This window comes from Platalea leucorodia (genome assembly GCF_965183815.1).
Source record: "Platalea leucorodia genome assembly, chromosome: 3".
In the NCBI taxonomy this organism is placed as follows: Eukaryota; Metazoa; Chordata; class Aves; order Pelecaniformes; family Threskiornithidae; genus Platalea; species Platalea leucorodia.
Window position 1 is genome coordinate 28827207 of NC_138825.1, and position 20222 is coordinate 28847428.

At 37.3% G+C, this 20222-nt stretch overlaps 1 protein-coding gene across 1 annotated transcript in view; it reads left to right on the forward strand.

Moving 5' to 3' along the window:
* The window catches only part of MTA3 (metastasis associated 1 family member 3), a gene marked incomplete at both ends in the record, with an annotated part of 149609 nt that overhangs the window by 112800 nt on the left and 16587 nt on the right, over positions 1–20222 (forward strand). The window contains 2 exons of the mRNA XM_082305419.1: positions 10652–10683; positions 17595–17749. Of these exons, the coding sequence (XP_082161545.1) occupies positions 10652–10683; positions 17595–17749 (187 nt within the window). The remainder of the gene's footprint in view (positions 1–10651; positions 10684–17594; positions 17750–20222) is intronic.

Below are 20222 nucleotides of genomic sequence, written 5' to 3' on the forward strand. Positions count from 1 at the left end.
TAACGCATTTCTGTCATTGCCAACGCTGTTTGTATCTTGAAGTGAAAATATCTACTGTACATTTAATAATACCTAGGCATAAATCACTACATACTTTGACAAAAGTGAATGTTTAGCATACACATAAGAGAGGATCACTTTGCTCAGTGTGCAAACAGCTATTACACGGTAGGCAAATAACATGCATGGCAACACAAGCTATTCAGTGGACCAAGATGGCAACCGTGTAACTCGTACTTGGGAGAAAAGATGATGCCGTTAATGGGATATTTGACAAAAAGTGGATATTTAGTATACACAGAAGAGGGGATCACGTTGCTCAGTGTGCAAACAGCCATTACACGGTAGGCAAATAACATGCATGGCAACACAAGCTATTCAGTGGACCAAGATGGCAACCGTGTGACTTTTACTTGGGAGAAAAGGTGGTGCCATTAATGGGCATAGCCATAAATGCTGAATTTCCACGGCAGTCTTTGAGTGTGAAGTTCTGCAGGGATGGTCTGGTAGTTACTGCATGGGATTGGGAGCGAAGGCTGCTTCCACCCCTCCCCTGCCCCAGTGCCGGCCTCTCTGGACTCTCCGTATGAGCTTTGAGTGATGAATGACTTTCACCTCGAAATACAGATGATGTTACATTTCTACTGCAGAGAAGGCTGTAGCAGTAAGTTCAAGGTAGATATGATGATGATGATGATGTCCCTGTAAGGAGGCATGCTTGGAAGTCTTTAAAATTTTTCTTCTACTTAGTACAGATGTTCTCTTCAAATTAAAGAGTTTATAAAACCAGTCATTAGCCGCACTTGTTACTTTGTATCAAACGGTCAGCCAATTGTGTTAAGGCAACGTGCACAAAATAATATCTAATTTGAAAAATTGAGAACTGTAAGTCATTGCTTTAGGAGATAATTATTTCAGCTTATCTATTTTCTGTGAAAACATAACTTACTGGAAAGCATATATCCTAAATAACTGAAATCTGTATTTTGTTACTCTAAAAATTGCTATTTTAGTATTTAAAAATGGCTATTTAGGTTCTTACCCTAGCCCCTCTCTTTAATTAAAAGCCTGCAAAGTGTAAATACAATGCAAAGGAAAACCAAACTCTCTAAAACAATCAAACCAGTAGTAATGATTCTCAACAGCACAGGTCCTCTCTTCTTTTTGACTTAAAAACAATTACCTTCAATATTTGCCATTTAACCCCTTCTCTGGTTATTGGTAAATATCAAATACATTTTTGGGGCTGTAATGTATCCAGCTTCTCTTCAGTACATGGCAAAAACTCAGTGACCAGATCAACTTGGGAAATGGTGGTTTCTGTGTAATTGCACTGACAACAGTGTACTATCTGTGCCCTGAAAGGTTCTGCCAACCTCCAGAGTTTTTGCCTTACTATAAGTATACTAAAAAGCTTTTTTGGTTCCAAAATACTATTGATTGTTGCTGGGTTTATTGCATTGTATCAATTAACAGTATCCAGAAAGGCAGCTATGGAGATGATATATTCTGTCTTTCAGCACATGGTTTGATAAAATGAGCAAACAAAAAAAAGAGCACAGTGGGCTTATATTAAGTCTTATCTCTTGCTATTTTCATAATCTTAATGTTATTGACATAGAAATGTCTGCATGTTCAGGTTTGCTTTTTTCCAACAGTATTAGAAATCTGTTGTAAAGAAGCCATATAAATATGTTTGCTTAAGATACGCAATAATTTACAGCATTCAAGTAAATGTCACTTAGGCTTGTGTAAATATATGTTTAGATTGGCATATTTAAAGTCAGTCTTACTGCCTAAGTGAGTTGAGTGCCGTATTTTGACAGAATTTGTTATTAACAAAATGATAATTATTGGCTCAGAAATAAAGCAGTGTAATATGGAAATGATACTTCTTTATGCCTGTATGGGGGAGCTGGGGGAGATGATGAGAAACATCATTAGTATTTGGTTTAATGCTTTTAAGAGTAATAAATAAGAACAGGATTAGCATTTCTGAGGGAAGTCTTATGTTGGCTTGAGTCTTGATTTTGGCCCATGCAGCACACGTTTCCCTTTCATTTTTCCACAGATGCACCTCCAGCAAGAATCTGGTGCAACTGATAGGCATGAGGGAGTCTGTAATTTCTGACACTGTTGCTCGGTCTTTATCGAGAATGATGAGGGAGCACATTTATCTCTTCATAAATGGTGGTGTTTGTGCCCTGATACCTTGCTATTAAGTGATCTGAGTGTCAGTCACTGCTGGCTGAGAGATGTAGTTGTAGTTGTGTGCATGAATCCACATGTAAGGCATAGACTTAAATAAAATTGCACTGCATAAGCCTTGTATATTGTAATTAGATAGAGAGAAGATCTTGCAGTTGTTTGTGTCCTTTCTTGTAGGAGAAAGACTTTCTCTGGATGGTCTTAGAAAAGCGGTTTTCCTTTTATTTTCAAACAACAGCAAAGCTTGCATTCTGTAGGATGGAATGAAAAAAAAAACCAGAAAGCTTTTTTCCATTCTGGGAAAAAAATCACAGTACTTTGGGGAGTTTTCGTGTAATATGCATGCTGGTGCTTTTAACTGTTCTGAGATGCAGAATTTCCATTGCTGCTGAAAAGAAAGTCAACACAAGATATTTAAATGGTTCTCAGCAGTGAAGGCAGTCTCTTTCAAATGGGAAAACTCTGTTTTCAGAAAATCACGACGTTGCAGAATGTTATGTGTATCCAGTTTGATGACTGAAGTTGACGATGTGAAGATTTAGGTGTGACTGTAAAGTGCTTTGTGGATATTTTGAATCTGATCTTTAAATTACAGTGTCTGAAATTATTCCGAGCAATTACTTTCACCCACAAGCTGCTTAACTGTGAGCAACAGTACATCCAAGTAGTCAAGTTACACGTCAGGCTACTGTTTTGGCAGGGTGAGTAATGATAATTTTCCATATAATATTTGGAAAGATCAGGTAAAGGTATTTTACAGAAGTATAATCTCTGTCAGCTGGCAGGTATTTCCTTACTTTTACATGCATCAGAACCAGAATATCCACAGGATGCCCAAGATATTAACGTCACTAATGAGGTACAGAAATCAGTCTGTGCCTGTTGACACTGTTTTCATGACTCATGGGCAGAAAAAAGAGAAACGGTTGTTCGTAGCTGAAGAGACTTTAATCAACAGCCCCGATCCTCCTCTTCTCTTCCCCTTCCCAGACTTCTAATGCTGTATTTCAGGCTGAGGTGTCCTGATGCCTTCAAGAGGATTCTTTCAACAGTCAAATTTCTGTTCCTGAATATACTGAAGTATGCAGCTATATCTAAGAATGAGACAGCAATTTTAGGGCCCGTTTTCCTAGGAACCCGCACATCTCTGGCACAGCAAGATAAGAAAGTGACATGAGCAATCGGCAAAGGGAGAAAGACCTCAAAAAGTGCACCTTCTGTCTTAGATGCTATCTTGGTCAATCCTTCTCTCTCTGCCTATGACTAATAGTATTGGCTATTGAGGAGATAGGCAAGGAAGAACGGCTTATATTTCACTCCTATTTTTCTGTGGGGAATTTGAGACTCTCCTTTGAGAAACACATGAAAATATAAGCAGCCTAACTGACAAGCAGGGAAACTGGAGCCTTTCCTGCCCAAAATTGTCTTGAAACAGAGAAAACAATTCTAATATGTGCTTCATCATCATTAACTTCACATAACCCTATGTGAAAGTATATTAGAAGGAAGGAGTTTTCACTATAGGATGGAATTTCTCAGCAGAGGGAATTGTTTTTTCTCAAAGATGTCTGATCGTTGTTATACTACTTTTTGGTAGAGATGGAGATGTTCTACTGTGGTGGCAGGCTAGCAGCATGGAATGCATACCAAAAAACATCTGGCGATCCATTACTTTTAAAAACAAAACCTTAAATTGTCTCTGGCATGTTAATAAACTATAAACCTACCTAAATTGTTATAAGCCTCATGTTACATGCCAGTGATTTCCAACTGAAAGAGAAGAAATGAGGTGTGATAAACAAGCTACTATGTGAACCTGCTTTTGCCATTGCTTCCATGTTGAAACACAAAGTGGGGTTAATGTTGAATTGTGTATACCTACTTTTCCCAAAAGTGAAAAGCAAAAGTTATATATTGTTCCACGGCCAGTTTTTCCTCTGAAATTTGCTTTGGGCATGTGCATTCTAGCTTTGGTCCTTGGTAGAGCCAGCAAATGTTTTGAAACATTTGGCTACACATCTCTTACTGAAATGTGTGCACTGATATTGATGGAAATGTGAGCATGGAAAGTAGATCTCTGAAAAAATTGATGTTTGTTACTGTCATTTACTGAGAAGCAGAGGACTATGAAAAGGGTGTTTATGACTCTTGGTTATTTCCCAACATACATTACTCAGAACGTTTATTTATGTCATGATATGAAATGCTTTGTGGTAAGAGCCTTGTCATGCATAGTTCTATAGAAAGTCATTAAAGCCATCTCTGACCCTCAAGAGATTAACCTAACAACCTTTCTACCTTCGATTTTTGCAGCTTGCACAAGAGTAGCCAATTTCTCTCTATTTTCACTGCCCAATTGCAAGTAATCATTTTAAATATTTAATAGAAAACTAAAATGCTCTAAAGCTTGCATTTGTGTGGTCAGTATATTCACTTGTTTTTGCAGAGGTACAAATGATGATACTGAGATGAACCAGTGACAACTTCCAGAGCCCAAATTATGTACTGCTGACATTGTCAATCATTTGTAGAACTAAGCTACTACATATCATGTTTTCACTTCTCAAGCCATTTTTTTTCTATTTAATTTTTTGTATTATAAAACTGTTTTTCCTACAGTTTGTTTACAATGAGTTGATGATTCCCCCCTCCTCACTATGGTCTTTATACCTCCAACCCCAGTGATGCAAATGACATTATGACTTAACATGAAAAATAATCAACTAGGAGGAAAATATTTTTGTCTGAAAAATGGAAGAGAAGTATCTTCCCCCCCCCCCCCAAATTTCTTACGCTTGAGAGAACGATTTATTGTCTTGCATTGATAGATGTGCAGTCAACATTTGCCTACATTGAATTCACATTACAATTATCTCCCAAGTATTTGAGGTTCTTTGATTGCAAATAAAAGAACTGTCTTCCATTCTGAAGACTGCTCAAACTGCAGAGTATTTTTTCAGTGGGTAAAGGTAATCAGTGTGACTTCTCTATGATGGATTTGGTCACAAGAGGACTCGGGAGGAGCAAAACCGTTTCGGCAAACCCATGTTTCCTTGAATTTCCTCTGAGAAAGAACTGTTTCTAAGTGCTAGCGTAGCGTAACACTGTGTTGTGGGTTTTTTAAATATAGACAGCGATTGCTTTTGTTTTGCCAAAGTCAAAATACAATTTCCATTCAACTGTAGTTCTCAGGCTTACTAGATCTTGTGAAATGTGAGTTATTTCCAAGGGTGGAAGTACACTAGAAGTTGAATAGTGGATTTTTTTTTTTTTTTTTTTTTTTTTGCTTTTATTTCATTTCTTTCAAAAATGTATCTTTGGATTTGTAAGGCTTCTTTGCCTATGTTTTATTCACAAAATGCACAAAACTAGAATCGCATTCATGCTTTGGTGCACCACTTTGAGTGTGCCAGACATCACTTACATTTTGTTGTACTAAGGAAACGAATACTTAGGAAAAGATTATAGCATTGTATCTCTGTATTCACCAGCGTAACACATGCTTCTGATGATAACTCTAGTGACAGGAGGGGTTAGAAAGAGTAAACTATGTGGGATCGCAGATGGAGGAAAGGGCACTTCATGGTGAACTACCCCATTTTTGCTGCTGAATCAATGTTTCTTTTTTTGTACACAGGTAATGTGCAGGCATGAAATTGCAGTAACACTGGCTTTACTAATTGGCAGTATAAATCAGCTCTTAAAACAGTAAACAATAAGAACAACACTATAATCAAGTTAGCATTCAAAACACAATGCAGATAACCAGAACCTAATTCCTGGAATCACTACTTTCCCCTAGCATTATTTTAAAGAATTAAAGTTGCTGAAAGAGAATCCTGTCTGTTGGATAACAGGATTAGCAGCGTATTACCTCATGAATTACATGTTCTGGATTTGAGATCTGGAGTTCATACTTCAAGTGCTTCTGTGTGTGATTACTGTCAAGTAAGTTGATTATTTTTTTGTAAACTGTGATTACAGAGCAATAGTTCTTAACCATTTTATTACATAATGCAATATGGAAGGCACCTTCAGAAAGTGCTTAGGCAGTGTAACTGGAAAGTTCCCGTGTCTGGGGAAAACGCTTTGTGATCGTTTTTTATGTTTTTTCCTTTTTTGCTTTTCTTGTCTGTATAGTCTTTCTCTAGTGTTTCAAATTTCAATCTTGGGAGACTAAGGGTGTTCCTCAAATAAAGTCAAATTCTTTCTTAGTATGATTACAAGATATATATATTTTTCTAATAATACTTTTGAAGTAACACTTAATGTCACTTGCTTCACTGCCACAAACTGGTAGGAATAAAACAATTATTTTGATTACTTAGAATATTCATAACCCAAATTGAGAAGAAATAATGAAACAGTCTTCCTTTCTCAGCTTATTTCATAAGGTGGTCCATCCTGGGTGAAAAGGTTCTTTATAGTCTCATGCACCATGATAAGCTGTAAGTACTACTAGGATTAAACACCTCTGCTATTGCATGTCTGCGTTTATTTTCCACATGTCTAAATGACATTATCTTGAAGCTTATTTATTCTGGAAGGTTTAGAAAAGGGCACCTTTCACCCGCTAGTATTGCTGATGACCCTGTTAATATTAAAGAGAAAGATGAATATCAAATAACTACGTTTCCTATCAGTAGAACTAAAGAATAGCACGTATAAACATAACACATGAACAGCTGGAAAAGGATTGGAGTGTTTTTAAGGATGTGGTTTCTGTCCTGGCTTGAAGAACCCTTAAGAGAAAAAAAAATGTTGCTGGGGAATAATATATAAACTTGAAATGGGTCTGTAGCCGGCGCCATCCCTTAGCGGTGGACTTTTTCTGATTTAGCCTTAAACGGTTTTACAGTGGGAAGTTTTATAGTCTTCTAGTGCCCATGAACAGGGAGAAACACTGGATTGGGCAGTATGGTTGGTAAAGCAGCTTATCATGTGAGGAAATTTCTTTTTATAACTTACTCATTTTTATTTGAGTTCAGATAAATATGTTGGAGAAAGAGCATACGAGCATCTTAGGCAGTTTCTGCTGTTGGTGCATCAATTTCTCCACAATAATAAACTTCTAAACATCTTGTCAATACTGAAGTTGTATTTACTGTAATTTACTCGCATCAGATCACCAAAACCCCTTGTTAGTGATGTCGTCTAACCATTTCTGTACAAAGTGGAGTAATCCTCTTCGCTCACACTTCATCGGCCATAATGGGAGAATCATTCTGTATCCTGGAATTTCCTTTCTACTGAAGAAGTGCAAGTACAGATTATTGCCTTGCACATAATCATTTGCCATAAGAACTCATTTATAAACCTAGTCTCCACTGGTGCCAGTTTCACTGAAATTCAAGCCCGATTATTTAAATTCCCAAACGCAGTCTAAAACTTGGCAGATAAAACTGAATATCCAAAGTTTTGTTTTCTGTTCTGTTGAACACCAAGATGTTTGTGGTTTTTAAATAAGGTCTGTTGCCCTCAAGCTGCATTGGAGGTTGCATGTTTTTGTGAAACATGCATGTTTTTGTGAAACGTGCCTTTTTGAATGCTGCATGACTGCCTTCTTAATTGAAAGCAGGGGCTTTCTTCCTTAGTTGCCTTAATTAAAAGCAAAATTTTCCACAGAATTGGCTGCTGTGTGTTCATGCATAAACGTTGGTCAGAATCCTGCCAAATCAGGGTGTAATTATTTTCTGGAAGAAATCGGTGTCACCTCAGTTCTAAAATCTGAATATTTGGGTATCGGAGTATGTAAGAGTTTAAATTGTGCAACAACGGCACCTTAATTAGTAGTCTCTGCTAGATCCTAGAGTCTTTTGACTATGTCTACTTATTAAACAGTTCTTTCCCTAGCTTTTTATTTATGGGTATACTCAGGTCTTTCTAAAAGATGTTTGGCAACTCTAGATGATATTTCAGTATCTACAGCAATAAAAGCTAAGAAAAAGATGTGCGAAAAACAGAGAATGTTTTTATTGTATGGTATAACACAGGGATATTACTCTACAAATGTAACAGATCTTTCTTCACTTCTTTGCTCGGTTTTATTAATAGGTTATCAATATGGCAATATCCTGGAGTTAACAGCTGTTGGCATTGCATTAAGAGTGTCTGTAAAGTATTCTTCAAAAATATGCTGTTTAACAGCAGGTACATTCGTCTGTTCCTCAGTTTGCTTTAGGGAGATATTCTCTCTTTTACTCAGTTGTCTGTGGAACTGCGAGGGTGACTGAGTATTTTGGGACAATCATGGCTAAGCATAGTTTTTATAGATTTGGCATATAAAGCTATGCCAAAAGCATAGCACCTCTGAGTAAGAGTGTAGATTTTATTACTGTGGTATCTGAGTCGAAAAAGTATGGATCTTTGTTTGCTTTGATCTTTTTGGGGGTGACTGGAAGTGCTATGTAATGTATCTTCTCTATATTTCAAGAGAGAAGCAGCCCCATCCTTTTTGTTTGACCTGATAATTCTGCTTAAGTTGAGGATTCCTCAGGAAATGCAGTTGTGCTCTTGGAGATAGGTTGGTTGTGTTTTGTTTTGTTCTTCTGGGTAGTTGGGCTTTATAAACAGAATGAGTCCTTGTCTCGTGAGTTATTCAGGTGGTTATACCTCCATGAATGCAGTCTCTGGGTTTTCTCAGGAACATTGTTATTTCACTGGGATGTCAAAAAAAATAAACAAACTTGTAATAACAAAAAGAACTTTGTGAAGATAAAAATTGAACAGATTATAGAGTTCTTCACTCTACTGTGATCTTCTCTTACTTTATAACAGTGCCAAATATATTCAGGTATCAGGAAACAGTAGACTGTCACAGTATTTAATTTTTATACTAACAGTTTAAAACTTGCTTGGAGGACTGGTGACCTAAATGTATTTTTATATATGGTAATTTTTTGTGCAAAAAAAAGAGTGGAAAAGGGGGCTGGGAGAGGAGATCCCAACTAAAATATCAGTGGCTTTAGGTAGGTTTTCACATTACAGAACCTTTATCAATGGGATGTTATTGATACCTGTATTGAGATATATATATATATATATATTTTATTAGATTTGATTAAGGATGAAGACTTGTACAAATGTAAATGTAAACTAGATACAGGAATTACTGCTGAATATCAGATTGAAGTTTGAGATGTTTAAAATGGCTTGTCTTTGTTTCTGTCAGTGATTGAACTATACCTTCAGACTGGTTAAGATGCCTACTCAAAATGAAAGAAACTGGAAACACCAGTTTGAGAGTGTAATTACCATTTTTTCAGAAAGAGATGTGCAGCTGTTCTTTCTCATGCCCTTTTAATCTCTTTACCACTATTTTTAACAGTAGCAAAACGCCTGGGGAATTCTTTGTGTAAGTGATGCCAGTTGGGACCCCCGTAAGAATCACAATTTGGAACCAGGGCAAGAATAACTAACCTATTGTAATTATCATACGTTTATCTCACTTACAGAATTGAGACTCTGCTGATTCAATTCATGCAGAATTGTCCACATTTTACCCAGAACTGCATGTAGTGTTGCAAAATGTCTCTTCCTTAAGAAATCTGTGTACTATAGCCGATGTGATGTCTTACCCAAATTTTCTAGCAAGTCTGTGAGATTGCTAGTGGCATCATCTTGCATCTTGTAGATCAGCAACAAATTTTCTTGCAGTTTTTATAACTGGTTAGGAAGATGTTTAGTTACTGAAGTTATACTGCTTCGAAAAAGAACACGGCTGTAATATGACAACTGTAGCATTTTAAAGCCAAAGAGGCTGAGATTTCTGTCCTTGGGGGGAAAAAAAAAGCAAACGTAATTTAATTTAAACAGGGGGGTGAAATCGATGTTAGCCATTGGCCTAGTCATGATTCCTGAGCAATTTTATATAAATATAACCGTGAGTTCAGTTGACTGGCTCCTGATTTATCGTATAGGAGAGAATAATTAAGATTTCTGGATGTTACACTTCTCAATATACTTTGTCAATTTCAAACTGAGAATCCATCTCAAAATTCGCAGAAAAAGGATTGTCTAGTTTTATAAAGCTTTTTTCAAATGGGAATAGTAATGGAAGTATGCTGAAACTATTTGTATTTTTTTCTGCAGAGCTAATCCTCCATGTTAAATGATGCCATATGTTAAAAGCAAAATGAAAAAACCCACTTCTTGAAACATGAATTATGAATTAGTTCCATTTTTATATTTTCTTGCAGAAGAGAATAATTAAGCAAAGAGAATGAGTGCAGTTAACAGCATACTGTAGTGTGCCGTGTATTTTCAGAACCAGTGATGATTCTCATGCTCGTTTCATGAGAAATCTTTCCAATCTCTGCATTTCTGCTGTGTTCGTTGTTGTAGCCAAACAGTAGCATCTTAGCCTTGAGGGTGAGCATCAGAAAATAGGGCTTTTATGGATAAAGACAATACACTAATACGCTGTGGTTCTTTTGTTTTCCAGAATCATCCAGCCATACAACAAGAACAATAATGGTAAGTGGAGAGGAGATTATAGGTATCGATCTATCTATCTATAGATATATTTTTTTCTTTGAAAACAAAGTGGATATAGTAGTATCCTAAGCTGTTGGCATGTTTTTTTATAAAGTCCAGTGTCACTGTAGAGATAAAATGAGTCTGTCTGCCACTGCATTTCATGGGAAATCTTGGAAAAAAATGTGAGCTTGAATAGCTTAAGAAGCAGCAGTGCTGTCAGTTTGAATAGGTGAAAAATCCAGTTACAATTCTGTGTGTTATGTGTTTAAGTGATTTTTGATTATGTCAAATTAATGTTGATAAAATATCTTGCATTCTATGTGTATCACGTGTCTGGGCACATTTAAATTTCAAAACACATGCTGAGTAATTTCTTGCATTGCATTCCTGTGAGGCCGGTTTCTGACTTTACCATCAGTTTGATAGTTTGGGTTCCAGAAACAGAGAAATGCTTAAATGGACAGGTACATCTTCAAAAATGAGATTAAAAAGTTTTATGCATAAAAATCTCATGGATTTAGTGTCTATCTTGGGTTTTTATAGGGTGAGAAATTTTATCAGTCTCTTTCTGTTTCAAGCTCCTAATAAAAGGTTAGATAAGGATTGAACAAAAATTCACATAAAGAAAACCTTTCTCTGACTGGCAACGATTCATGCCTATCCTGTAGATATTTGGGGGGAAGGCTATCCACTTTTGGAAAAAGACCAATTTTTGAGGTCAGTTTTGAAATTTTGGAATAAAACCCGACAAAACATGATGTGAGCTTGCTTGTTTTCATTCCTACAGTTTTCAGGGTGTCTCTTCAAGTTCATTACCTCTTCTGTGTGTACAGCATATGTGGGACATGTAAATTCCCACACAGATACTTGATTCAACAGGGGACAAAGGGTAAATATAGTTCATTGCCTTTATCGTCAATAGTCATTAATAATCCAGTGCAAAGGGATAATAAATAGGTAAGGACTACAGATCACAAAATTTCAAAAGAGTAGAGAAATGTCTATGATGAAGTGATGTTTCTGTTTTCTACTGGATGTGTTATAATCCTCGTTTGTCATGAATTCGGTTTAAATAGACACACTTCAAAATAAGATGCTGAGTTATTCAAGTGTATTCCTCTGCTATAAAATTTTGGAAGGGATTGAAAAATTTTTCAGTATTTTTCCAATTCTGCATTGGTGTTGGGAAAAGAGCTAGAGGTTAATGCTGAAGCTGGTGAAAACTTCAGTCCTTATTTCCCTTTATATTTTTCCTATTAATTTTACTCTGCAGATGACACAATTTTCTCAGTCTCTTGTTTACATTAATGTATCAAAACAGCTCTAAAAACTGACCCAAAGAAGTGGGGTTTTCGCCTATATAAATGGGTCCTCACACCAAAACATGGCCAAACTTTAAAGAGATAAGAGAAAGGTTTTTAAATAACTTGAGTTCTTGAGGTTCCTGTGTTGTGAACCTCTCCAGACCTCTCTGCTGACAACTCAGACTGCTCAGACTAATGTTCTGCAGTCGGTGTGCAGTAATTGTCCATTGCACTTAAATAAAAGTACAATTAAAAATAAGTATTCTGTTTAGTGTGAAAAGGTTCTAACAATATGTCCACTCTTCTCTGCAATTAAAGCATAACTAAATGTGTAATGGAAAATTTCTTACTCTCCAATGAATAGGTAGAATGTATCAGTAAAGCCAGAAAATACACTATTCCTTGCATTAGAAACAGTATCTATTCAATACAGACATAGTAAAACAATACTGCTGAGTTCCATTTTTTTAATGACTACTGCAATAAATAATTACTCTGAAATAAAGTCCCTTTTCTGACTGATTATGATAAGCATGATCTTAGTCAATCGGAATGTGAGAGGTATAGCAACAAATCTCTATACTGCCTTGGATGCTTTGATGTAAAACAGCTTTTGTCTTATCAAGGCAAAGTTGAACTCCTTTTAAGTTGCATTTATAGGTGGTGGAATAATGTAAGGAAGGCATTAAATCTGATCTTGTCTCTGAAGATTCAGATTTATGTTAATATCAAAGCCAATGAGGAATAGAGTGTACTTTGCTAAGGAAAAAGAAGTGCAGTTTTTCTGAGAACATTACAAGAATTCTTCTTCTGTATTTAAATACAATGATGTCTCCTTATTTTTTGTTTCAGATTCTTGTTCGTAAAAATAAAAAACTAGAAAAATTTTTAAGGGTCAGGAGGAGGGGATCTTCTATGTTTTAACTATAAAACAAATCTCCTCTTATTCTGTGGATAGACACCTAGGTTAGTCTTTCATTACTGATTTGCTGATTTCCATAAATAGATATTTACTTTAAAATGCTGCTTTTAAAGACATGGTTTATTCAGCTTTTCTGTAACTTCCATGAAATACAGAGTCTATAAACATTGTAGTATTTTAGCCCAGATGCTTTGGAAAGTCAACTGTCATCTCTCCCCCCCCCCCCCCCCCCCCCCCCCATTGCGCACAAAAGTCATTGACTTGGATTTTCAACATTACATCTATTCTAGGTGTTTTGTGAAAGGTTTGATAACAAATCAGGATGTTCAAAAGTAATACTTGTGTTGACTATCTGGTTAATTTCTTGTATATGATCTGTTGTTTGAAAAATTTTTTTAATAGGCTTCGGGTTTCTTAAAAGAAATTCTATACCCAAAATGAATGTGTGCCTGCATGCTAGTATCAATGTTTGCGACTCCATGCTGTGTGGAGACTGTGGTTTGTAATTTTTGCATTCATCTCAAATCTCCGTGAATAAGTAAACTAAACCAGCCCCAAACCTTGATGCTTATTAGAGGTATAATGCTAATGCCTTTGCAAATAAGAACACTTCAGGTGTGGCAAAACAGAATCAATACCTCATGTAAACTTAACATAATTCTACACTTGTTTTACACTATATCCTGTATAATTAGGTCAAATATATTGAGCCAATTAATATAGTTTTATTACCGATCATCTGAGCATGCCTGATTTCTTCTTGTGATTTTTTTTCTACATGTAGTGAGCTTCTTTTGCTCTGTTTGATTTGATTTGATTTTTTTGTTTAAAGATGCAAGAAGAATTTAAAAAATGCTAATTTAAGGCAATGGGAAATTTCTTCCTTTCTGAAGGGATGGGGAAAAATGTAAGAGATCATAAATTCAAGTCCATTTAGGAATTTATGTTAATCCAGTTAAACATTCTTTCAGTCACAGCATAAACATTCACTGTTGGTTTTTACACTTACAATGCCTGTTGGTGTTATGTATTTATTTCAAAGCTGGATGTATTTTCAGAATCTTCAGTGGCTCTCAATGGATAAATGCTCAGCCATTTATATCCCAGTACAAGTTGAGAAACTTACAGACAGGAACCTCGACTGTGATTTGGGATCTGAGTCCCATTTCTGAATTTGTACAGGATTCCCCTCTGACTTTCCAACATGCATCTTAATATCCTTGTGCTTGAAATTTCTCTGGGAGCCAGTGAGGACAGGAGATTTACCCTCTATAATAGAGATGCTGTCTTAGGTTGCCACTTTAATATAAAGTGTTTGGAGTATCTTTGGAGGTGTTTTTGGAATAGTATCCAAACTTTGCTGGACCGGTAGCTGCCCCTGCAGCACCTATCACATGTATGGTGATGCTGTACAGCCAATTCCTCTGTTTCTCAGATATAGCAAAGCCTTAGGCCTGGTGCACCTTGTATTGAAAGACCTGGATTTACAGTTAAGCAACTGATTAAATTAGTAACTGATTGAAGGAATGCTGCTGCTTCCAGAAGATTTAGCAGAGAGAAACACGTTCTTATGTAGCTTCTACATGAAAGGGAATATTGCATTCATTGACCACTTGCTCACTGGGAAATGAATGTTTGTGTATGCAAATGGGAAATTCATGCCCCTGCCAGGTGAGTTTTGGTTACCAGCACTTGCAAGCAGCTCTCAAAAATCGAGCTGTGCACCAGCCTGTGAGAGAAGTACCTGAGAATGGTGCCCACAGAGAAATGTTTTAGCAAGGGACAGGTGAAGCTGTCAAGAAATTATAACAAATGGTCTTCCCATAAACGCTCCTTGTTGAAGACGTTGAAAAGATTGCCTTTGGTCTCAGAAGTCTCTGAGGATGGGTTCAGTCTGCAGCATGGAGACCTCCTGTTCAGCAGGTGAAACTCTTCCCAGATAACTCTGTGCTGACTTAAATATTTGTGTTCTTTATTGGATGTAACATTGCCTGAACCAGGGTACCCTTAGCCTTGCGAGGTTTTTCTTTCAAGAGCACGCCAAGATAGGTCTTCTCATGGTGTCTTTTGGGTGTGGAAAACGTTTGTCCTAGAGGTACGAGAGATCTCAATAAATGTACCCAGATTGAGATGAGGAAAAACTTGGGAGAAAGGAGTCACTCAGCACGGAGGAGGATTTATCCAACATGCAGTTAGCAAACTCTGGGTAAAGCTCCTGCTGCTCAGCTGCTGCTCTGTCATCTGCCACTGGTATGCAGACTCTTAATGCCAGTGGTTTGGTTGCAAAATGACAGCACAGCTTATTAGTGTTGCACACAGTCAAAATCAAAATGCCAGCTGCTAATTGCACACGGCAGTGTTATGATGAAGTTATGGGAGCTTTCTGCATGCAGGGTTTTTTGATTGAGTAGGGCTTCTGTGGTGGTACAGGTAATATTCCTGAGGCTTTCATAACCTTCCTAGCATAACTGTGTGCTAGAGGGGGAAAATTAAAAAAAAAAACATTTAACAAGTACTTTGTATGAAAGTTCATTTTGCTCTTGGTGTTGATATTAGTATGACAGTGGCGTTGAATGCTCATTTTTATACACAGTGGTAAATATATTTTTTGAGAGGAAGTAATGAACTGATTTTCTATTCCAAAATTGTTTGAGAACTTCAATTGTTTTGATTAACTAGAAATTAAAGATAATGTAGTCCCTAGCACACCGACTGGAGAACAATCTTTTGTCCTTAAGTGAAATGTAATTAATTTCTTCAAATAGCTTGAAAGGACTGGGGGAGAAGCAAAATAAAAGAGAAAATTCTAACCAATATGATGCAACAGAAATGAGATTGCATTGTAACCCTTGCACTACTTTCTGTAATGTTACATCTTGCCTGGAATAAGAGTTAGGGTCTAATAAAAGTAGACAAAGCAGAAGTTCAGAACTAGTAACGACGTCTGTCGCTGCCAGGGTAAAAAGTAGTATGAAAAAACACATACTTTTTTTTCCATGAGGCTTAGCTGTTCTTCAGAGTTTATGCCATAGGAAATGCACTTTTTGTACCTTGTACGTTTCCTGAACATTTTTTGCTTGTGCGTGTTGTTCTGAGTATAGGAAACATTCAGTGGTGTATTAGAAAGGAGCCTGTGAAAAGATATAAACCATTATATTTGATAACAAACCCATTTATGACTGGGGAAGCACAGCAAAAAATTGCCCTTTGAGCCCTTGAATGTTCCTCTGTAACGTATGGCAACGTATATGCTCTTTTTGTTCCTGTTTGGTTTTGTTACAGGAGATCTAAGGAATCATAGAGGAGACTATTCAGTTATTTGCACTGAACAATGAACACTGGAATTCTTTGTCAAATGCGTAAAATTTGTCTTACTGGAGGGAGCAAATGGTATGGATAGGGGTGTGTTAAAAGTTGTGGCATAATGTGTACATTGAATACGAGTGTAAGAATTGCGCAGAAGAAATGAGGCCCTTGTTTATTATTTTTGGCTGTTGTATTTCTATGACGCGACTTGAGATCTGTTTTGCGTTCTGTTCTGCTAGTCTTTGTGGATGTTACCAGCCCCTTCCTTACTCAGCGTCTGTGGAATTGGTCCCTAACTAGAGGTTATTCCCATGAATGTGCAGAATTGTGTGCGTTTTAGGAATATTACAAAAATGCTATCGGTAATGAGGAATGCTTGTATTATTTCACCAAGAAATAGTACTACTTCTTGTGAAAACACGATGCTGAATCCATGTGAGATAAAGCAAGCAAAACTTTCATCTTTGTATAATGTCTTCTAACATGTCTTTTAATCAAATAGTGTTATTATTTAGTCCTGCTGATATCGATCATGTGGCAAGCAAGACTGTTATTTCCAGAATTAATGTATTTGTCATGGGATATTCTTCCAAAATGTTACCCATGGACCACATAGAAAATATTATTCTTACTCTCTCCTTTTCATTTATAAGACGACAGCTTCTCTCATTAGATCTGAGTACTTGCTCTCTAGTTACACAATTATTCCAGGTGAAGGTTTAGTGGAAAATGAATGCATTGTTTTATGTTTAATATTATCTGTATTAAAATGAAGGCAGACATGCTGCAGTCAGCTCTAATGTGTAATGACTGGTGAGTGAACCTAAGAACCATGGCACCAGCAAGGTGCTATAAACCTTTGTTACCCTGCTTCCATTTAGGTTAGCAGCAGGTTAGCAGCACTTGTCTTATACAGTGATGTTTATTTAAAAAGACAGACAGACAGAGTAAGGACCTATGAAGTGAGAAGTTTAGATTTTTTTAAAAACTAGATTAATGCACTACTTGTATGAAAAAACAAGTCTCATATCTCATGGGTTGAGATACTGGGTTTTTGCTCAGAAAATGTGAATTCTTTCCTAAAGTCAACAGGTTTCTGTTGCGGAACTGCTTAGTTCATGGCATTGATTCATGCCTCAATTCCTCTTTGTATAAAATGACAATTAGTTAATTTATTTTTTTAAAGAGCTTTCAGAGCTGTGTATGAAACATGCCAATGCACGCAGGGCATCTGACGCCCCAGGGACTTGTTGAAGAAGACTAGCTGTTTTTTGAGAAGGGTGCTGTGTGTAGGCTGCCCTTTACAGGAGTATTAGTTAACAGAATTATGCTTATTCTCAGGCAAATATCTTTCCCATTTTTTGTTATGATTTCAGCATGCTGCTCCCCATGTTCATATGACTAATGGTAAGGCCTTGCAAGCCAGTGCAAGTGCCATTAAGACAAGCACCATTCCGGTGATCAAGAGGCAGAGGCAAAATTGGCTTGATGCTTCAGATGATGGTTTCTTTATAGCTACAGAAGAGACCAGGTAAGAGAAATGAAACCTAAGCGGGGAACAAGGCTTCACTGCATGCATGTTACTGATCCACTATTTGAATAAGTTTTTGTCATTATTATTTGAGGTTGCGTTACAGTGAAGAGCAATGTTACATCAAAACATACACCCAGCTTTGCATCTCTTGTATACTAATATTATCAGTATTTCACTAATAAGACTTATTCAGTCAGGGCTACTTCTCTGTGGCAAAGACTCGAACTTTTAAATTGTTACTAATTGTCGTACATATACAATGAAGTTTAAGGTACCTCTGATCATTCAGCAAAATGTAAGTGAGTCCGCAATGTAGGTTATACTCTAAATTTTCAGAACTAGGGAAATATATAGCACACAGTAGAGAAATATACAGCAGACAGGATCTTTTCCAGGCTAGAAATTTATTTCCTTTAAAAGCAACTAAGATGACCGTCTTTTTCAGTCGTCTTTTACAGATTAATTGGTAAAATTTAATGAGCTTTTGCTTTTACCCTTAGAGCTTGATATCACGGAAGAGTCACTAGTTTTCTGGAGGCTCCTCTGTTCTTTTCTTCCCCTGTTACGATCTGGCCATTCCCTGATTTAATTCAGACTAAGACAAGAAGTTAGTCTATTTTTGTAAGCTGTGGTTGCTGCGCCTGTTATTTAAAAACTTTAAAATAATCCCTTAAGCAAGGGGATTATTACAGCAAGTAACATCAGACTTCTCGTCACTTCTGTGATTATTTCACAAGCCTAGAAAAGCTGGTAGTTGAACAAAAATGTAAATAAGAGGGAAGAGAAAGAACATATGTAAATATAGAGCTAACCAAGGAAAATGTGCGTATTTAGTCCTGTTTATGGTAGATTCAGCTAGGGAAGTCAAAATACTAGTACATGACAATTTGGTGGTTATTTCAAGATCAATTAAATAAGGCACTTCATTTTTCTTTTGTATGAGGAATGCAACAATTCAGAGAGAGTGGTAAGAGGATGGTGAGCTCTTAGGCCTCTGATATCTAGCCCAGATTGATAGCATTCACTATTTTGAGAGTTGTTTGATGCAGAGAGTTTAGTAGTATCAGACTAATCCCTAGTGATTATACCCTCAAAGTGAGACTGGTAACCTAAAACACTGGTTTAGAAGTTTTAGAATCTTCAAAATTTTTTTCAATTATTAGAGAGAAGTGCCTGTCAAAGGATGAGATGAGTCCTACACTGACAGTGTTTGTCTCTCCCCACTGACCTCAGAGGTAGCCCAGACAACGGGCCTAGACTAGAAGTTTAAATTCTAGGTGATTGAACTATGGTGAGATGAATCCTGCCTTTGCAAAACACTCATCCGTGATAGCCCTGCCTGTTCCCATCCTAGGAAATCCCCCTCCCCACTCCCATGGCTGCGGACACCATGCCCGGGCCAGGCAGCAAGGCAGAACTTGCACTGTCTCCCTGTCCGCACCCGTGGTGGTGGTAAACAAGGGGCTTAGTCCTCAGGACTCTTCATCTGCTCCTCTTCTCCAAATCATTAGAAGTTTAATGAGTAACATCTGAAATCTCCTCATATGGGGAACATAGGGCAGTTAGACCTCACTGATACTCCCTAAAACAAGGAGGTGCCTGAAAATGTCATGCTGCATCACTCTGGCCGGTGCTGAAGATGCACAGCAGGGAATGCTTGAGGACTGGCGTGGGCTGAGCCCCCCCAGTACAGCTGTTCCCAGTCTGACCAGAGCTAACGCTGTAGGTTCAGTGCCAGTATATATGCATGCACCTTCCTTCCGTGCTAGCAATGCACAAGCAGCAATAGTGCCTCACTCACATTAATCTTCAAAACTATAACTAACAGGAGACAGCAACTCTCTATTCTTTGAAACTCCGTTTCACGTGAGATCTGTTCCTTCTCTCTCGCAGGGCTTTTCCTTTTTTTTTTTTTTCCTTCCTGTCCCCATCCCCATTGATTCCTTCCCTACCTCAGGTGTGCTTTCTAACTTTTTCCTTTGATCCTTTGATTCCCTCCACCTTTACTCCAAGATTATTTAGAAGAGATGGCGTAGCTCGTTCTCCTCTCGGCTCTCATTTGCCTCCAGCCTTTACAGCTCGAAGTGGAAAGCACTGCCTGGTTCTGCTGCTAGGAATGCATTGATGCCCAAGATGACAATTAAATGCTCTGCTCTTTGGGGGAGAAAGGGGAAGAGTGAATGGGCACTAGTCCCTGCCAGCCAGCCCGTCCTGTGATAGGAGTTCACATAGCTGAGCATGGCTGTGACACAGTTGAATGCAATATAATTGCAATGGGAAGAGATATCTAGGGAGGAGAAGTTTGTGAAAATGCAGCAAACAATTTATCCAGTCCTGCCATAGAATGAAAAAAAAAAAAAAATCAGTTGCCAGTTTACAGCCATTAAGCGTTTAAATATGTTCTGAATACTCAGCTCAGAAATAATCATCCCGTTTGAGTCAAGGTAACAACTTGTTCTTTAGGGCACTT